Below are 19,443 nucleotides of genomic sequence, written 5' to 3'. Positions count from 1 at the left end.
TGTTCAAAACCGATCTAACCGGAGAATATTGTGCTCAGCAAAACTGTGTAACAATATGATATTATTATCATTATTACGCTTTTCGTTTCGGCTGCCGTCAGCCAACCCTCTGCGCGTCACAACACGTCGTCCCCTCGAGGCTACGGCAGTCGACCCTGACAAAGGCCGCCGGAGCGGTGCGCGCGGTCGCTTATCGATTATCACCTCCGCCCGACGGCCTCGCCGCCGTTCTTTTGACGGTCATTCAAAGGGATGGTTGCGCGAAAGCGGCGGCATCGTCGTTAGGGAGGCGGCGGCGGCGGTGGTGGTGGTGGTGGTGGTGGTGGTAACTGCGGAGGAGCGATGCTGCTGCTGGCCGCGGCAGCGGTGGTGACGGTGGTGGCGATGCAACTACGTCGGTCTGACGCGGCGGCGGTGGATACATGCACAGACAGTGCTGCGCGGGCGCGCGCGTGTTGTTGTTGTTGTTATTATTATTGTCGTCATCGCCGCCGCCGCCACCGCCGCACCGTTGTAGTAGCCGTCGAACAGTACCAGCGAACGTTCGTGGTCCGTTCGATCGTGTTTTCGCGTCGAGTGAATCTGTTTTGGCTGTCCGATCGTCGCTTTCGTCCGTCGGGTAAAATACGAAATCCGTGTCCGTGTCGTCTCGGCACAGCAGCCAGCACTTGGGTGCACATTAACGAACCGATTCGACCGACCGCCGGTCGCGTCGCGTACACTCTATAGGTATACCACTTTGTGCCTACGCAACGATAATAATAATAATAATTTTAATATTACATAACGTCGTCCACTCTCACTCGTCCGATGTGACATCATCACAATATGGGACCGGCTGGACGGAGGAAAAAAATCATAACAATAACAATAATATTACATCGTACACCGCTGCCGAAAACGTTGCGCACGCGAGACCTTGACCTTGAGACTTCGGTTCAGTAGACCAGTGCCGCCCGCCACCGCCGCCGTCCGGTGTGCGTGCGTAGAGGTAGTTTTGTGCTTCTATACGTTCTTGTTTTACTGCACGGCGCCCGGTGTACCATCGGAAGAAGAGAAAAAGGTAGGTCGGAGGGAACAAGAAGAAGAGAGTGGGAGAGAGATAGAGTACCTACAGAACCCCGTCGAAATAAACAACATCCCCCGGTCGGTGGCCAAGACGATGATTGAAGGCTGCATGCAGTCTTAAGTCTTTGTCGCGAACGAAACGCGGCGCGGGCGGGTGGTTGGATTTTTACATGGGCATTATTATTATTATTTTTTAATAATAATTTCCTATCCATGTCTTGTCCAAAAATCGAATTCTTAATGATTGTCCGGCACTTTAAAACAGCGATACAGTTTTTAATGATATTCGTAGTTTCTCATTGCACTCGTAAAACTAGAACGAAAACGATCCGTCGCCGTCTATTCGATGGTGTCTTTTGTCGGTCCTGTTTAACGCAATCCGCAATCGTCGACGTTAGAACCGCCGCGGCTGCCCGTAATATCATTATAACATATTAGTATTTACTATTATGCCTATGCTATGCGCTGAAGCCACTCGTTGTCGACGATGATGTATAATAAAAAAAAAATACCGTCCTACGATAATAATTTTGGTGTTGGTAATGATGCGGCTGTTTCGGGCTTTCGGGGTTCCTCACTCGGTGCAACGCGATATCACACCTATTACCTACTACCTAGGTGGCTATGTAATTTCCGACAAGTGTTACATAAATTATTAAACGTCATTCGAACGCCGATGTCGTCGTTGTTATTTGTTCACCTGAGTTCTACGAATATCATGGAACAGTTGTTACTTGTTGTGTACTATACTTACCTGTCGAATATCCGAATCCTAAATTAAAATAATCGTGAAAAAATCAAACGACGTCTGGTACTGGCCGATTAGCGGTTTTAAAACAATAGTCGCTCTGCAAAAAAATGCGCGAGCTTAATTTACTGAAAATAGTAGGTATTTTTATTTTTACAGTGCAATTAGATGATAGAAATGTTCGACAAATGATTTTATTTTTATTATAATAGCATAGGTGCTTACACAATGTTTTTTATGGTCAACATTAATTCCCTCTATTATCCACTTAAAAAGCTTGTGACAATATTTAAATCCAATTGCCTGAATATCATTAATACATTAATACCTATCGACATAATATAATATTATACAATGAGCATATTCATAGCATGATGTTAAATTTTACTAGTTAAATTTACTAAATGAAATGCTGTAATTAAATGTACCTTGAAAACAATATTCCATAAATCTGTGCTTCAACTATAAGATTCCTAGGAGGCTTGTAGTATTTTAAATCAATAGTTTTTTCATCAAAACTTTGCATTACCCAATATATAGATTATACTTTTGAGGTTTGTATTTTACATACAATTTTTAAATTCAAAAGATATGTCATTGCTATAATATCAAATTATAATTTTATGAAAATGATTAGTGATTATTTACTGATTATATATTTTTTATTATCTACATGGCTGTATAGAAGCATTCTATTTTAAATATAAACACATAGACTATACAATGGTATTCAAATAAATTTTTAAGCAGTTAACAGAAAAATAAAATTTTAGACATCAAGTTTTCTGTTAGAATAAATTAAACCATATTCATAACAAATGTTTTAAATGGAAATAATAATATTAGCTTGAAAACTATTTGCCAGAATGCAATTGCTTAAATTTATAATTTTATACATTGAATAATAATTTACCTATTTTTAAAATTATGTCGATACAAGCATATAATTTTATTTCAAAGAACTTTTGAGTTAAGGGCCAATATTTGTTGACATAATATAATATAAATTGTATTGTAGTAAGCAAATAGTATAATATACTATAAAATAAAATATTTTTTTTGCAAGTTAGATTACAAAGCGTCAATGAAGAATGTAATAATTATTGTTTTAATTTATAAAATAATATATCAGACAACTTTAGCCACGTGTATAAAAATAATATACAGAGAGATTTTATATTACATTAATTTATAAATATTAAATCAATAACAATAAATATAAATATCCAATAGGTATTAAATTATGAAATGGTGTTTTGTTTTTGTATATAATAATTTTATAAGATTTTAATGAAGTATCAAATTTACTAAGATTAATTTCTTTTAAAGTATTATAAACATATTTTACTTATTATGTAATTGCTAATAACTTATTAATAATTTACAAAATAGATAGAACAAATGTATAAGAACTGTTAATTGTCAGTGCTAGTAATCAATTATTAAAGATTTTTGATTTGTAAGATAAGCAATTTAGTCGGGATCAAAGTTTAAAAATTTAAATGAATACATTTAAAAAGCAATTCTATTATTAAGTTAAAATAATAAAAATATTACTGATATTTTTAGTTTCAAAATGCATTCTTTATTTAAAAATATTATAAATTACAAGATTTTACATAATGAAATAATTTGATTTAAATAACTAATTCTAAAAATATTATTTATCACCAATCTACAGGTTGTAATTTAATGAACTTTGATAAAATATAAACAACTATTAACGTGAATGTCACAAAACATATTACAAATAAATACCACGATTCTTCATCAAACACATCTGAGAAAGCTGGTAATTGATTATAGAATCCATTGATAATTGTTGTAGTATAATGTTCTTTTTTGGCCATTCTTACCGTTTTCCTCCTTTTTTCTTATCAGTCTTGGTCACAAGAACTTCAGTCACTTCTTCTTTAGGTGCTAAGGGAGTTATATGTTTGTTGAACTGTTGAAAAATTTCCAAAATAGTTAAATTTTGGCATTTAAATAACACTGATTCACCATTCACTATAATTAAAAATTTGAATTAATATAATGTAATTCAACTATTTACATAACATTATACAATATTAAATATTTTACCTAAGGAAACATCAACTGTTGATTCACTTCTATCATTAACAACTTCGTTTCTCACCAAACACTGAGGATTTGTTCTGATTACTTTGGGTGATAGTAAATAGTACATGAAATTTCTAAAAAATAAAAATAAATTGTATTAATATATACATAGAAATGTAATATGTTAAGGATTGAATTTATATTATTTTTTTATTTTAGAAATAACGTTTAATAAATAAATCATGGAGGTAAACGAAAATTTCGCAGTACCTCAAGAGCAAATTAATTTCAAACCAGCTTATGAAAACATCAATGGACATTTTAATGGAAGTAAGTACTTGCAACTTTATTTAGATTCCATTAATAACTATAGAATTTTCTATAATATATATATATATATATTATGTTATAATATATTTCTAATTGTATGAAACTTAAAATACATCTATTTAAGCATTATACAGAAAATTTGTAACATTTTGAATTTTGATATTTATTATGTTTGAAATAATGAAGGTTATTTTGTCGGCTTATACTATGACTTAATATAAATTATTATTAACATAATAAGTATATTGATTTATAATATATATATGTATTACACCATAAAAATATTGAATAAGATGATTTTATAAACCACTGTTCAAATGTTATTAATTGTTTGAATCACAACTAATTTATTACAATCGCAAGCTTCTTCAAATTAAACATCAAGTTACTCGCGTTTTAAACTTATTCGAATCATGTAATATTAACAATTAACTATTTTTTTTATTACAATGACGAATCGAAGCTGAATTCAGACATACACGCACCACCAATAGGTAGGTACTGTTATTTTATATTCGTCTTGATGGAATACGACGTTCCGTTCAAACATGGCGATCCAATGATAAGATTCGTTTCGTACATAACAACAGCAGAGCGTAGAAAACAATTTACCTGGCTGTGGCAGAATTTTGGCTAAAAGGATCGAACTTGACCAACACTTTTTTCACGGGCTTAAGGTTCAACAATAGCGTCTGTTTCCTTATCGCACTCACCAAACCCGCAGACTTTGATTTCGAGCCGGAAAATGGTAGAGACATAGTTACTATGGCCTACGATGCGTTGCAGCAGTACGTGCTTTTTTAGGAACAATCAATAAAATCCCTGCGGGAGCGGCTGCATAGCCTGCACTCTACGTCTTTGCTCTTAACACTTTTGTAGTTTTGGTTTAGTCTCTACCGCGGCGCTCGTAGCGGTAGCGCTGACATCACGTCGTTGCGTGACGTCACGAATCACAATTATAAAAGCACGGTCTGTCCAGGGTTTGAGGTTATAGTTTCCATCGCATTTATATACCACGGTTGCGGTGACCGCTCGCGCGTCGGCCATTATATTTCAATTCTGCCGAGTTGACGACGATCGAACTGCAGCAACCATCGAACGTGAAACGAAATCCAGTTGGGCAACACTGGTCGTCGGGCTTGGGTCAACTACGTGCGCGTCGTAGTGTAGTCCGTCGCGGTTTTTTTAATTTATTTTTTTTCTCCCGCTATCGTAATCATCCTTTCAGCGTCAAGCCTTTTTTATGAGAGTAGTGTTTTCATTATTTGATCGTAACGATTTTTCCTTTTTTTAAATTTTCATTTTTAATAATGCACTCGTTCAGTTGATCCTCGCCGCCAACGGTGTCTGACGCAAACGTTTAAGCGTGTAAGCTCGTCGCCGCTGTCATAACCGGAACAAGCTATGTATCCCGTCGGCCAACGTGAGTACAAGGCACAGCGCGCGCGCACACACTAACTCACTGATACGTACACACTTACACATTTATACGCACACACAAACACTATCATACTTCTTATAGCTTTGTGTGCGGATTGATCAACAGAGTTATAGAGGCAATGACCTCCATTCCCAGAATAATATCGCGGTAACGAAGACTACATTGGTGTCGGGGGTTTTTCGCCATCTCAAATTTCGTATCTCATGCCTGCATCCCGCCCCTTTGTTGTTTGTTATTATGAGTGCTTAAAAAAAAATTTTTTTTTTTGCAACAATATATCAATCAACTCGATCAATGAGCTCTCCATTCGTTATCGCCGATCACTATTTTCTGCTTTTCGACTTATCGTTCCATTCGATTCTATTAAAAAAAAACAATGCACTTATTTTAAAAGTAGTTTTTCACCACTTCCAGACTGCCGACCATAGGCTAAGTGATGATTTGCTAAGTCTAGACTAATCACTGATATTAATTGGCCAACATTAAACTTGGTAGATGTCTTCTCTTAAATGGCAATTACTCTTGTCAGACTAATGGTTCTATTTTCCATCTTAGGTATTAATTGAATTATATTCTTTTAGAATGGATATTAATATCCCGAGTTTTTATGAAAAAATATTTATTACTCAACATTACCGATTTCAATATTTAAATATTTTTGATATTGATCCTAATAATTGTTGTACTTATTTTATAAATCTTAGGTAATACCTATTCTAAATCTCAATAAAATTATATTTTTACCTACCAACTACTGTGTTGAATTAATTACTATTGTTTAGAGAATTGGAAACGATTTGTTTTTGTCTAACATGTGCGCAACATAAAAATGTTGACATATTTTATTTCCAACATACTATTTGATCAAGGGAATTAAATACCAAGTCTTTCAAACATTTTTAATATTTTCCTCTAAATCTTAAAAAAATTAAAAATTAATTATATTTTTATTTTTGAAGAAATTTAAATTAGAATTTTGTGGAATAATAATGGATCTCAAGTAGACTTGACCACAAATTCTAATCTGTTTCCAGTTTTTATCGCTCCATTCGATCAATCTGTATGTTGAGTATATATATAATTACATGGGTGTTCAATCCTCTTAAAAAAAATTTTAGAAGAGGACGTTATATCCATAACTGTTGTCTCTGTCTTATTAACGTACATCGTAGAAAATTTGTGTTCAGCAGAATGCATTTTGTGATGTTAGCTTTAATAATATTAGAGTAATTTTGAAGTGAGTTATGAACATTTTAAAGTAGTAATATTTTACATAGCTATAACTCATTTTAAAATGATAATGTCAATAAAAGCATATAACATTTCCTAGATAATATTTTTACCTTTAAATTTTATGATAGGTAAATTTACTCTATTATTAAAGGTAACATCACAAACTGTGTTCTGCTGAACGCAAATTTGCTTTGATGTTCATAAGTAAGACAAGAGATAACACATGCAGGTATAATGTTAAGATATAATACAGTGTTTTATAGTTTTATTTTATTAAGATACTAGATAGATAGCAGTAGTTGAAAGAATGTGTTTTTGTTATGTATTCGTGTATTGTTCAATGATATTTGTAATTTAAAGCAAGCTTTACAAGGATTTTTCCTTATTATATAGAACATTGGTGTCAGAATCATAGGCACAACTAGGGGGGGGAGCTTGGGTGGGCTTAGCCCCCACGGGTTTCTGATATCCATTTAGCCTACCCAGAAATAGAGCTCTAGTTGCATCTATGGTCAGAATGTCAGATACTGTATTGTAAAGAGGAGGTGTATAATTAAGAGGATAATTAGGAGTGATATTTAAGATCAACATATAATTATAATATTTTGATGTTCTTATTATAATTGGTCAAATAATGTCAACTTCTCCATTATTATTTCTTATTGTTCAGTTAAGATGACTACAAATATATGAAAATATAGAAATATACAATTTATAAAATTATGTTTGTATGAAATTAGGCAGAAAAATATAGACTATTTATTTTTAAAATTCATTGATAAATTCTTGGTACAGAATATGAAGAATATTAATATTATGATGCTTATTTATCTACTTATTATATTCATTGCCAGAATTTTAAGAGATCACTAAAATAAAATTAATGTAGACGGCCATGCCTGTCTTAAGCACTTGTTTAAGCGCGTGATAAAATAGGCTAAGTAAAAAAATTGCGAGAAGAAAGACATCAAAATATTAAGTCCAGAAATTAGATGGAGTAACACAATAATGTGTTAGGCTATAAAACCAAAATTAGTGTTATTATTACCAAGAATTTTGCAATATCAATTAATTAATTAATGGTATTAGTAAAAAATTATAATAATTACATTTTTTAATAATATTAAATAATATATATTTTAAACTGTTGGTCACAATATAAAATTAATTCAGTAACCTAATTGAATACATTTGTATTACTAAAATTATATTTTGTATGAAACTTGTCTTTACTTATTTAGAATTTTCATACTAAGAAGTATCTAACCTTGGAGGTAATTGTTTTGAAGTTCTGATATTGATATAAATAATATCTAATTAACATAAGAATAATAAGTATATGCAATTTGAGTTATTACCTTGATGTTTTAATTTATATAGCTTAAATTTATTTATTTTTATAAATTATAGTAGGTATAAAAATAACTATTAATATTTTATATTTTAATTACCTATTAAATCATAATTTTTTTAATAAATATTTTAGCCCCTGCGGCACCTGTTGTGGCCCCAGTGCCAGTTGGTGTACCTGGAGCAATGGGCGTTCTCCAACCTCAGGCTCCTGCATTGCAACCACAACTAGTTGATGTACCAGGTAAAATTTCATAATTATAATTTAAAATGCTTATTGTTAGTCATAGTCATATTAATCATAGCTGTTTTTGTTTATTAATGAGAAGTAAAATTAAGTGTTGGAACATATGTATTTCATCAATTTCAGAATGATGAAATAAAAAATGGTCGCAGGGATTTTATTTCAAAGTTTATCATTTATCACAGTCATTAGGTTTAGTTATAATATTATGAAGGTTATTTATATGTGGTAGTTGTCTTTTTTAATTTTCTGTTGGTTTTCTATCTCAAAATTTTAAGTTTTATGGGTCTTTCATAAATTATCAATTAAAGAATAAAGTTAGTAGTTTCCCCCTATGTCTACAGGCTCTGGTTGTAAAAAATTGAATGTCAGCAGTCTTCATATACCAAAAAGTAGTATAAATGTGACTATGATAAATTATATACTTTAAGCAAAGTCTAAGCGACAATTTCTAATTGGACTATTGTTCTTAACTTGGTGAATTACTAAGTTCCAACAAAATGTTCAATTTCCTAAGGAGCGTGGTGAAGTAAATTTTGGCTGTTAATAAACAGTTGTTTTTAATAACTGCTGGTTATTAAAAAAATTTTTTTATAAATTTATAGTATTCAATTGTCCACGTCGCCCAAATTTGGGACGAGAAGGTCGACCAATTGTGCTCCGTGCCAATCATTTCCAAATTTCAATGCCTCGAGGATATGTTCATCATTATGATATTAATATTCAACCGGATAAATGTCCGAGAAAAGTTAATCGTGAAATTATTGAAACTATGGTCCATGCGTACAGTAAGCTGTTTGGTAATCTTCGACCTGTATTTGACGGTCGAAATAACCTATACACGAGAGATCCATTGCCTATTGGAAACGATCGAATGGAATTAGAAGTATGTTTTTTCTTTTAATTTATATTATAATTATATTAAACTGTATTAATCTTTATTTTAGGTTACATTGCCTGGTGAAGGTAAAGATAGAGTGTTCCGTGTTAATATTAAATGGTTAGCTCAAGTATCATTATTTGCTTTGGAAGAAGCATTAGAAGGCCGTACAAGACAAATACCGTACGATGCTATTTTGGTTGGTTCATCTTATTTTACTTACATTTAATTAATAATAAAATTATTATTATTTATTATTTATGTTAATTTTAAATATTTCTTTAACATAGGCTTTGGATGTAGTCATGAGACATCTTCCATCGATGACTTACACACCAGTGGGTCGATCATTTTTTTCTTCCCCTGAAGGATATTATCATCCATTAGGTGGTGGTAGAGAAGTTTGGTTTGGTTTTCACCAGTCTGTTCGTCCATCTCAATGGAAAATGATGCTTAATATTGATGGTAATTTATTAAATGACATAAAATTAGCTTATATTCATTGATATATTTCTTTTTTTAGTGTCAGCAACAGCTTTTTACAAAGCACAACCAGTGATAGAATTCATGTGTGAAGTGTTAGATATTAGGGACATTGGTGAACAAAGAAAACCATTAACAGATTCTCAAAGAGTTAAATTTACTAAGGAAATTAAAGGTCTTAAAATAGAGATTACACATTGTGGAGCAATGCGAAGAAAATATAGAGTTTGTAATGTTACAAGAAGACCAGCTCAAATGCAATCGTAAGAAATTCATTTTAAAAATTTATATTGTCAATTGTCATACATTCTTTGAAAAAAATTTTAGTTTTCCATTGCAATTGGAAAATGGTCAGACAGTAGAATGCACAGTTGCTAAATATTTCTTGGACAAATACAAGATGAAACTACGTTATCCGCATTTACCATGTCTTCAAGTTGGACAGGAACATAAACATACATATCTTCCTTTGGAGGTTTGTGCATTTAGTTGATTAATAAATAAAATAATATATCATCATTACAAACTGTTAGGTATTTTGTCAAAGGCATCGATACTTCTGTATTTAAACCCGTAGGAAAATTAGAAGTTTTTATTATTACACTACTGAAACATCAAAATTAATTACCAACTATTTTTCTATTCTATAGAGTAAATAATACCATTGTGTCTTTAGTTTTTATAATATTTGTGTATGTGTTTATCATAACGTTTTTATCGTAATTGTTTTTTAAAATTTATTTCATTATAATATAACTTAAGTTTTGACTTAAATAGAATTAATTTGATTTAAGTATCTTGAAGCAATTTTTATCTCCCTTCAACTTCAATTTATTGCAGCTGCTGTATCTATAATCATAGTATTTTATATATGTGATAGGATTTTAATATAGATAAGTGTTAGTTGGTAGCAAGTAGTAACTATTATAAACTTCTTTTATTAGGTTTGTAACATAGTTGCGGGTCAACGATGTATTAAAAAATTAACTGACATGCAAACATCAACCATGATTAAAGCAACTGCGCGCAGTGCACCTGATCGTGAACGAGAAATTAATTCTTTGGTTCGCCGAGCTGACTTTAATAATGATTCATATGTACAAGAATTTGGTCTTACCATATCAAATAGCATGATGGAAGTGCGTGGTCGTGTTTTACCGCCCCCAAAATTACAATATGGTGGACGAACTCTACCTAATCAGGTATAAATATATATCTATACTTTATTCAGTGAGAGAATACGCCACAGACCGACCAAAATCAGTTTTTCTGCGCATTCCCCAATTATACCCATCCATAGGCAAACCAGTTTTGATAGCATGGTGATGTGGTGGGGGAAATTGCGTAGAATCAGCGCATTTTCTCACTGGACAGACTATAGTCTATAAATTTTGTTACCCTTATAATTTTGATAAGTAACCTTTGATAAAAATAATATCTGTTATAAATTGTACTTGTTTAATTTTATAAATTGTTTATTAATGTATAAAATGTTGATTATAGGGTGGATTAAATGTCCAACAAACTAAACAACAAGCATTGCCCAACCAAGGAGTTTGGGATATGAGAGGCAAACAGTTCTTTACAGGTGTTGAAATTCGTAATTGGGCAATAGCTTGTTTTGCACCACAGAGAACTGTTCGCGAGGATGCGTTAAGGTAACTAAAAATAATTTAATATTATTATAATGGCGAATTTATTAATATAACAATATATTTAGTTATCATAGAAGTTTCAAAGATTCATTGCATTTTTCTTGTAGTATTTACTGTATATTATTTATTTTATAGGAATTTTACTACACAACTCCAAAAGATAAGCAGTGATGCTGGCATGCCAATAGTTGGTCAACCATGTTTTTGTAAGAACATAATATTAATAATCATAATTTTATTTTACTAAGTTAAATATTTTTTTATTAGGTAAATATGCCACTGGGCCTGATCAAGTAGAACCTATGTTTCGTTATTTAAAATCAACTTTCACTGGATTACAACTCGTAGTTGTTGTTTTACCAGGAAAAACTCCAGTATATGGTATTAGAATTTTTATTTTATTTAGAATTTTAAATGTTTCTAATTGATTCAATATAACTCATGTGTTATTTATTTTAATTATTAGCTGAGGTCAAAAGAGTTGGAGACACTGTTCTAGGAATGGCTACACAATGTGTTCAAGCAAAAAATGTTAACAAAACTTCACCTCAAACATTATCTAATTTATGTTTGAAGATTAATGTGAAATTAGGTGGTATCAATAGCATTCTTGTACCGAGCATCAGACCTAAAGTACATACATTTTATTTAAAGCTATTGACTTCTTATTAATAAATAATTAATTTCTTCTAGGTATTCAATGAACCCGTGATATTTTTGGGTGCAGATGTAACTCACCCACCAGCAGGTGATAATAAAAAACCATCCATTGCAGCAGTAGTTGGATCTATGGATGCTCATCCCAGTCGTTATGCTGCTACTGTACGTGTCCAACAACACAGACAAGAAATTATTCAAGAACTTAGCTCTATGGTCAGGTATGTAGCACTATTCAACTTTATTTAATATAACCATTTTATTAATTTAATATTTTTAAATTTTAGGGAACTTCTAATTATGTTTTACAAGAGTACTGGTGGTTATAAGCCTCATCGAATTATATTGTACCGTGATGGAGTATCAGAAGGACAATTTCCTCATGTATGTTTAATTTTATTTATTTATATATAAATATAAAGGATAATAAACTTGCATTTGTAAAATATCAACATAGATATTAGTTTTTTTTTTTTTTTTAGATATAATTAATTTTTGTATAAATATTTATTTTTAAAATATTATCTTAAAGTTTATTTTTAGTGTTCTTTTTTTTTTATATTAACTATTTTTTTATTGGCAGGTCTTACAACATGAACTTACAGCTATTCGAGAGGCATGTATAAAGTTGGAAGGTGATTACAAACCAGGAATCACTTTTATTATTGTTCAAAAACGTCATCATACTAGGTTTGCTTTTTTAAAAATTTCAAGTTTTATTTTTTTAATAAATAATTTTTGTGTGTTTTAGATTATTCTGTGCCGACAAAAAGGAACAATCCGGAAAATCTGGAAATATTCCAGCAGGTACAACAGTTGATGTTGGAATAACACATCCTACAGAATTTGATTTTTACTTATGTAGTCATCAGGGAATTCAGGTAATAATTTTGAATAGTGATTTTTTTACTCGTGTCATATGCAGGGTGATTCTATTATCAAACAACATTTATAATTTCAAAATCTATTAACTTTTTTGAATTTTTTTTTTCCTAATTTCCTAATTTGTTTTATGAAATAAAACAAAATTTTTAAATATATATATATACATTTTAATATTGTGATTTTAAAGTTTCTACTTTTTTGAATATTAAATGGCTACTGAAAATAGATGGGTGTATGCATTTTTAAAACATATGTAATTAAATACACTGGTGTTCAGATATTTTATTATTTAAGGTTCGAAGTACATGTACACGTGTATATCAATACATGTATCAAATCAAGAGCCATACTTAAAATATTTATGAAGTTATCTCATTAGCTACTCGTTCAAATTCCGATTTTTATGTATTGATATACTCCAAAAAATATTCTGATAAAGAATAAGTAATTAATTCATCCTGTATAATATATACCTTAAATTATAAAAAAAATGTTATGTATATAATTTATATAGAATCTCGATTATCTGAACCTCCGTTATACAAATCCTCTATTAACCGAACTGCAATTAGGTTATCCGGATATAAAACTCTAATCCATTTTAAAAATTTTACTGTGATAATAAAAATAATTTATCGTAATATAACAATACATATTTTAACAGGGAACAAGTCGGCCAAGTCATTATCATGTTCTATGGGATGACAACCATTTTGAATCAGATGAATTACAATGCTTAACGTATCAATTGTGTCACACTTATGTGAGATGTACACGTTCTGTATCTATACCTGCACCTGCCTATTATGCTCACTTAGTTGCATTTAGAGCTAGATATCACTTAGTCGAAAAAGAACATGACAGGTAATATTATTGAATTTATTCATATTGTATTTGTAGATAGGTATTTTTGAGAGTGTACTTGAACCAAAATTATTTAAATCTAGAGAGTTCAAGTTTTAAGATGGTATTGAAAAATGTTAAATAATTCAAAATATTAGATTCTGTGCAAAACAATTAATGCATTGGTTTTGCATGGATGTATGTTTAATTTTTATATTTTATTTTGTCGAAGGAGTTATCTTTAGTAGCAGTAAAAATGCTAAGTTTTTATAAGCAATTTATAATATGCGTAATTTTTTACGAGGGTTAGAAGTTTAAATTTTAATGAAATGTTTATACAAAAATTAAAAGTTCTTCCTCGATCAATTTTAGTTATATTATTTTATTTAAAATATATAAATCAAAAAGATGAAAAGTCTGTTAATGCAATATTATTTTCTATACAAATTAAATTTTTAAAACATTTAGACCAATTTTAAGCTAATTTTACCACATATGTATATTATGTATATTATATATATGTATAATTTTTTATTATGTATATTTTTACATCATTCTTCAGTACTTTGATATTGATATAGGTTATATGTGAAATATTTGGTAAAAATTAGTTTAACCAACTGAATTAAGAAAATAATGGTAGTATAAAATAATACCACAAACTAACATTGTGTATTTATTTATAAATATATATATAGTGATAAATCTATTTCTTTTCCTCAAAATGGATTTTTTATGTTTGTAATTTATTATTGAATTCAAATTTAACGCATTCATCCTATTTAATAATTCAGGGCTTAGTCAAAACCTTGATCTGAGTTATGTACTACTCTTAAATAAAGATTACTGATTTTCTCTCAACCTTTTTTTGGATTATTTTGAAATGTATTAGGAATTTGTGACTTAAAGTTTTAACCACTAGATTTAACTTGCTACTAATTATCACCCTTAATATACTTAAACTGGAGTATTTTTTTTATATAAATAATATATGACCATACAATTTTTTGTTGAAAATGAGACAAAAAAAAAATACTCTATCATTTTTATTATAACAAAATTAAATACTATTATATATTAAAAAAAAAGAGTGAGTAAGTGGGTATCGCTCTGCTGTATGGTCACTAATGGATGTGTTAAATTTGAATGCAATAACATGTATAATTGTATATGAAAAACGATTCTGAACGGAGATGATTTGTCAGTATAGGATAATTAGTAGATATATTATATTATTACCTATACAAGGTATTTAAATTGTTATATATCGTTATTTTATGCGATTTCATAAAAAATTAAATTTCATACGATCGAAAAAAATTTTCTTTATTGACACTGGAATTTTTTTTTACAGTTACTTAAAGGAAAACTTATGAATAACCTTGTATTGGGTTTTTTAATCTTAGGTATAAATCACAAAAATTTTACGAATTTTCAACTTCAAATTTTCGCAATTTTGATATAAATTCATAAACATTTGAACTTTAAATGCTTATAAACAAATATTGTAACTAATGATTTTTATTTTATTTTTTTTACTACGATAAGTACAACTTATAATAAACTTTGTATTAAATTTTAAAGTTTTTTTTTTGGTATCAATTTTTTTCATAGACATTTCAAAAAAAAAACTTAGAAAAATAGAAAATTTCAAGTATTTACAATGATTTGTTTTAGAGTTACAGCAAAATAAAAAATCGGTTTTATCGAAAACAGATTATGCGTAAAAATTCCCGTTTTTTTGTTACTTTTATAGGGTTTATTCTAAAGCTTTTGAAAACTACTGGAAATTTTTTACTTTTGCCCCTCCCCCCGGTTATGTTACCAACTAGATGAATTTTCCTTTTCAAAGAGGGGCTGAAGTAAAATATCAAAGTATTATTTCTACTCCAAATCATTATGACAGACAAAAAAAAACATACATCATTTTAAAATCAATACATTCTTCACTTTGTTCAGAATCTAAAATTATTAAAAATTAATATCAATATATTCTAATAAAATATAATAGAATCTAATATGAAAACCACTTACCCAATAGCTTAAAAATTTTTTGATAAAAATATTATTTTTTCTATGATATGTTGTTATTTTTTTGGTTGTATTTAAGAACATAATCTTAGAATCACACAATTCTTTATTTAAATAAAAGTGTAATATATTTTATTTAAAAATGCAATCTAACTTTATTTAGACCTTAAACTAAGATTTAGTGTAAGATTTATTTTTTAGTACATACTGCATATACTAAATTATGAAATGAAATATTTTGTAAAAAAAATCTATTTATTTTTCAGTGGTGAAGGATCACATCAATCTGGCTGTAGTGAAGATCGAACTCCAGGCGCAATGGCACGAGCTATTACAGTACATGCCGATACCAAAAAAGTTATGTACTTTGCTTAAAATACCAAAATTGAAAAAAAATATGATTATCGCGCAACATTATTTAATATTAGGCATAAATTATAGTACGACCTACCTTGCCAATCATTGCCTTTAAATGTAACTTTAGACCAAAATATTATTATTTTTTCGACTTCTGATGATTAATTTTAAGAGTATTCATTGTCTTACTATTATTTTTTTTTTTTTTACATTTTGAATTCCCATATAGTTTTTAGACATTTTCCAAATTTCAATTTTGTTGTTGCTAGTATTTGTTTTGTTACCTATTTTCTTTTTTTTTTTTTAATTTCTAATCAAAATTAGACATCACTTAAATGCTTCCAGTATCTTAGTAATGCAAAAATTCTAGTCTAACAGATTTATCGAAGGAAATGTTTTTGAATAGCAACAGCAGTAATGAAAAATGCATTCCTCTTTTAAAATATATAATTATTGTATAATAAATATATCATATTATTGTTAAGTGTGTATTATAGTCATAATTAGTAATTGTTTGTAATGTTTGTATTCCAATCTTCCTGCCAACTTAATCTCTACTTATCTGATTTTATTTCTTCTATTCTCGAGCTTAAATAATTTTAATTGTGATTAACTTTAATTGTATTTAGTTTTTCCGGTTGGTTAATTCCCATTTCTTGATGACGTAGACATATGTTAAATGTGGTCCTCAATAAAACCGGAAATGTGGTACCAGTCATTGCTTAATATCTCAATAGTCTTTAATTTATACATTTCAATAAGTTTTATTGTTTAATAACTTCCAACCATTTTCCAAAATACTTCTATTGTGATTAATGTTTTAAATTATATTTTATTTTTATATTATACATATTGGTATTATACCTGAAGTATATTATTTTATTTTAATAAAATACAAAAACTTTTTCTTTTGGGGTTAAGTTGTAACAAACACTAATTGTACCTGATACTTAAGAATATCATAAAACTTAATGTTAGCAGATAAGATTTCAATTAAATTTGTTTTTAGGTTATCTTGATCAAATTTTAAGGGAACAAAATTATTTTCCCTCAAAATTATTTTTAATACTTAGGTAAATAAAACAAAATTATATATTTAATATTAACTTTTAATATTTAATACCTTAAACTATAAAAACATTTTTATGTTAATTAGTAATTACCATAGTATTATAATAATCAAACAATGCATATAATTTTAAAATGTGCATTTGATTGGTACCACAATATTGCTAACCCTCCGATTATACAATTTGAGTATTAAATTAATTAAATTTAAAAATATTTATTTATATACATACATACATTTACCTAATTATAATAATAATAATTATTATTATTATTACTATTTTATACAATATATTATATCGATTTTATCTTAGTTAGAAATTAAAATTTGGTTAATATTTAGTTGTCGGGTATTCAAAAGTATACAAGTGTACTTTTATTTTAAGTATACTTTTTATTTCTTTTGAACTACTGTTATAAGTATATTTAATATTTATAGGAAATATAAAATGGGATAACTTTTAATTATGCCCATTTATTATATATTATTACGCTTATATTCTGTTAGTTTTTTTTTTTTCAATAAAATGATGGATCTATAATTTTTTTGCAAATCATAATTATACGAGGTATTTGTATTATAAATTATAAGAATATATATTTTAACATTGTAGCCTAAATTTTGTTTTAAGTAATTTGATTATAAAAATATTGTTTGTAAGATTATAATATAATATATATGCTACAAAAACAAAAATTTTGTTTAATTAATATCCGTGTATCTATCTGATAATTCTTAATTACAACATGGTTTAAGGGGTTTAAGAGTATACATAATTTTTTAATTATTCTGTATGAAAATAGCAGTTATAAATGGTTATACTTGTACTTGTATATACATGTATATTATTTATATAATAAATATGATATATTACCTTTTGCAGTGCAATATGGTGATTATAATATAATATTCAAACTTTGTATAAGTATTTGTTCAATTTTTTAAACATTGGTGAAGCTTGTGTAACATTTGTTTAAATGTATCATAAACTAAGTATTTGCTCTTCCGGTCTTAATATTGTATTTTATATTAAATTTATTACAGATGGACAATTTATGAATAGGTGTATCTCATGTTTTTCTTAATATGAAGTACTAAGTTTATTTATTTATTTATTCATAGCAAATTAATCTTCTGTAATAATTAGTATGTATGCATGACATGTTGAAATTTGTAAGATTATTAAATAATGTTATCTAGGTACTAAAAAAGTATTTTAGTGATAGTAATTTCAAAAAATACTTATAAGTATTAAAAAAAAATCTTCTTATACTCGTATTGTTAAAATAAATACTGTTTTACTGATATCTATGAACTGAAGTTTTATTTTAATATGCTGGGGAATCATTGTATTAGTTTAATTTTTGTGAATTTAATATTTCTAGCATCAATATACTGAGAAAAAAGGGATAAGTACTTTAGTATATTGACTGGAGTAATAATTAATCCAATTATTAGAGTACAATAGTATAATGCTGATTATGCACTATGCGTCTATGCATCAATCTCTTGGTTTTTTTAAATATATACATTTCATATTAGAAAACTTAAATGGTGGATGTTTTTTATAGGCGCTAGAATGTAAAATAATGAATAGTGAATTATAATACAATGGGTTATACATTGTATACTCAACTGATTTTATATTATAGGGGAGACGAGTTTCTGGAAACAAATTGGATATAGTTGACACATTAGAGGGGTCAAAAATAAAACATTACTAGGAAAAACAGAAAAAAAGTACACAGTATTACTGTTTAGAGATCTGAAACAATAAGTTGTGAATTAGTGAGTATAGATGTAAGTATGCAACTCGGTAAGGGGCAATATTTATGGATAATTTTTTAAACAAGTTATAGTTATTTAAAATGCTTGTAAGTCGCTTAAAAATTAAAATATCTATAAAAACTATGAGATGCCCTAGATAATATTATTACCTTTAAGTTTGATAATAGATAAATTGACTTTAACTTTAATAGTTAACAGCATAAAATTGAATCTACTGAACGCAAATTTGCTATGTCTTACGTTCGTAAGACAGAGACAACACATGCGGGTATGACGTCATCTTAACTATATTAACTAATATCTATTATCTATAAATCTCG

At 28.7% G+C, this 19,443-nt stretch overlaps 3 protein-coding genes across 4 annotated transcripts; 1 reads left to right on the top strand and 2 right to left on the bottom strand.

Moving 5' to 3' along the window:
* Positions 1-436: 436 nt before the first annotated feature.
* LOC132931008 (protein argonaute-2) lies at positions 437-16,294 on the top strand. Of its 2 annotated transcripts, XM_060997183.1 has the most exons (19): positions 437-1,063; positions 4,097-4,207; positions 8,368-8,475; positions 9,081-9,361; positions 9,423-9,554; positions 9,646-9,820; positions 9,879-10,101; positions 10,166-10,313; positions 10,783-11,040; positions 11,342-11,496; positions 11,629-11,699; positions 11,761-11,874; positions 11,960-12,126; positions 12,187-12,371; positions 12,438-12,534; positions 12,734-12,840; positions 12,902-13,031; positions 13,700-13,899; positions 16,176-16,294. In XM_060997183.1, the coding sequence occupies exons 2-19, from the start codon at positions 4,120-4,122 to the stop codon at positions 16,282-16,284; spliced, it is 2,748 nt and encodes a 915-aa protein (XP_060853166.1). In that variant the 5' UTR covers positions 437-1,063; positions 4,097-4,119; the 3' UTR covers positions 16,285-16,294. The 2 variants fall into 2 exon arrangements, with proteins under 2 accessions (XP_060853166.1, XP_060853167.1); XM_060997184.1 differs by lacking the exons at positions 437-1,063; positions 4,097-4,207 and adding an exon at positions 5,307-5,630.
* On the bottom strand, positions 3,379-3,666 carry LOC132931011 (uncharacterized). The gene has a single exon (XM_060997186.1). The coding sequence runs from the start codon at positions 3,664-3,666 to the stop codon at positions 3,484-3,486; it is 183 nt and encodes a 60-aa protein (XP_060853169.1). The 3' UTR covers positions 3,379-3,483.
* Positions 3,379-5,092, bottom strand: LOC132931010 (large ribosomal subunit protein mL53). The gene is made up of 3 exons (XM_060997185.1): positions 4,820-5,092; positions 3,899-4,011; positions 3,379-3,823 (listed from the first exon to the last, which is right to left on the bottom strand). The coding sequence occupies exons 1-3, from the start codon at positions 4,963-4,965 to the stop codon at positions 3,669-3,671; spliced, it is 414 nt and encodes a 137-aa protein (XP_060853168.1). The 5' UTR covers positions 4,966-5,092; the 3' UTR covers positions 3,379-3,668.
* Positions 16,295-19,443: the final 3,149 nt, after the last annotated feature.

The sequence above is a fragment of the Rhopalosiphum padi genome, chromosome 4 (assembly GCF_020882245.1).
Source record: "Rhopalosiphum padi isolate XX-2018 chromosome 4, ASM2088224v1, whole genome shotgun sequence".
Classification (NCBI taxonomy): Eukaryota; Metazoa; Arthropoda; class Insecta; order Hemiptera; family Aphididae; genus Rhopalosiphum; species Rhopalosiphum padi.
Note: the sequence above shows the minus strand (reverse complement) of the source record. Positions and strands in the feature narration are given on the sequence as shown.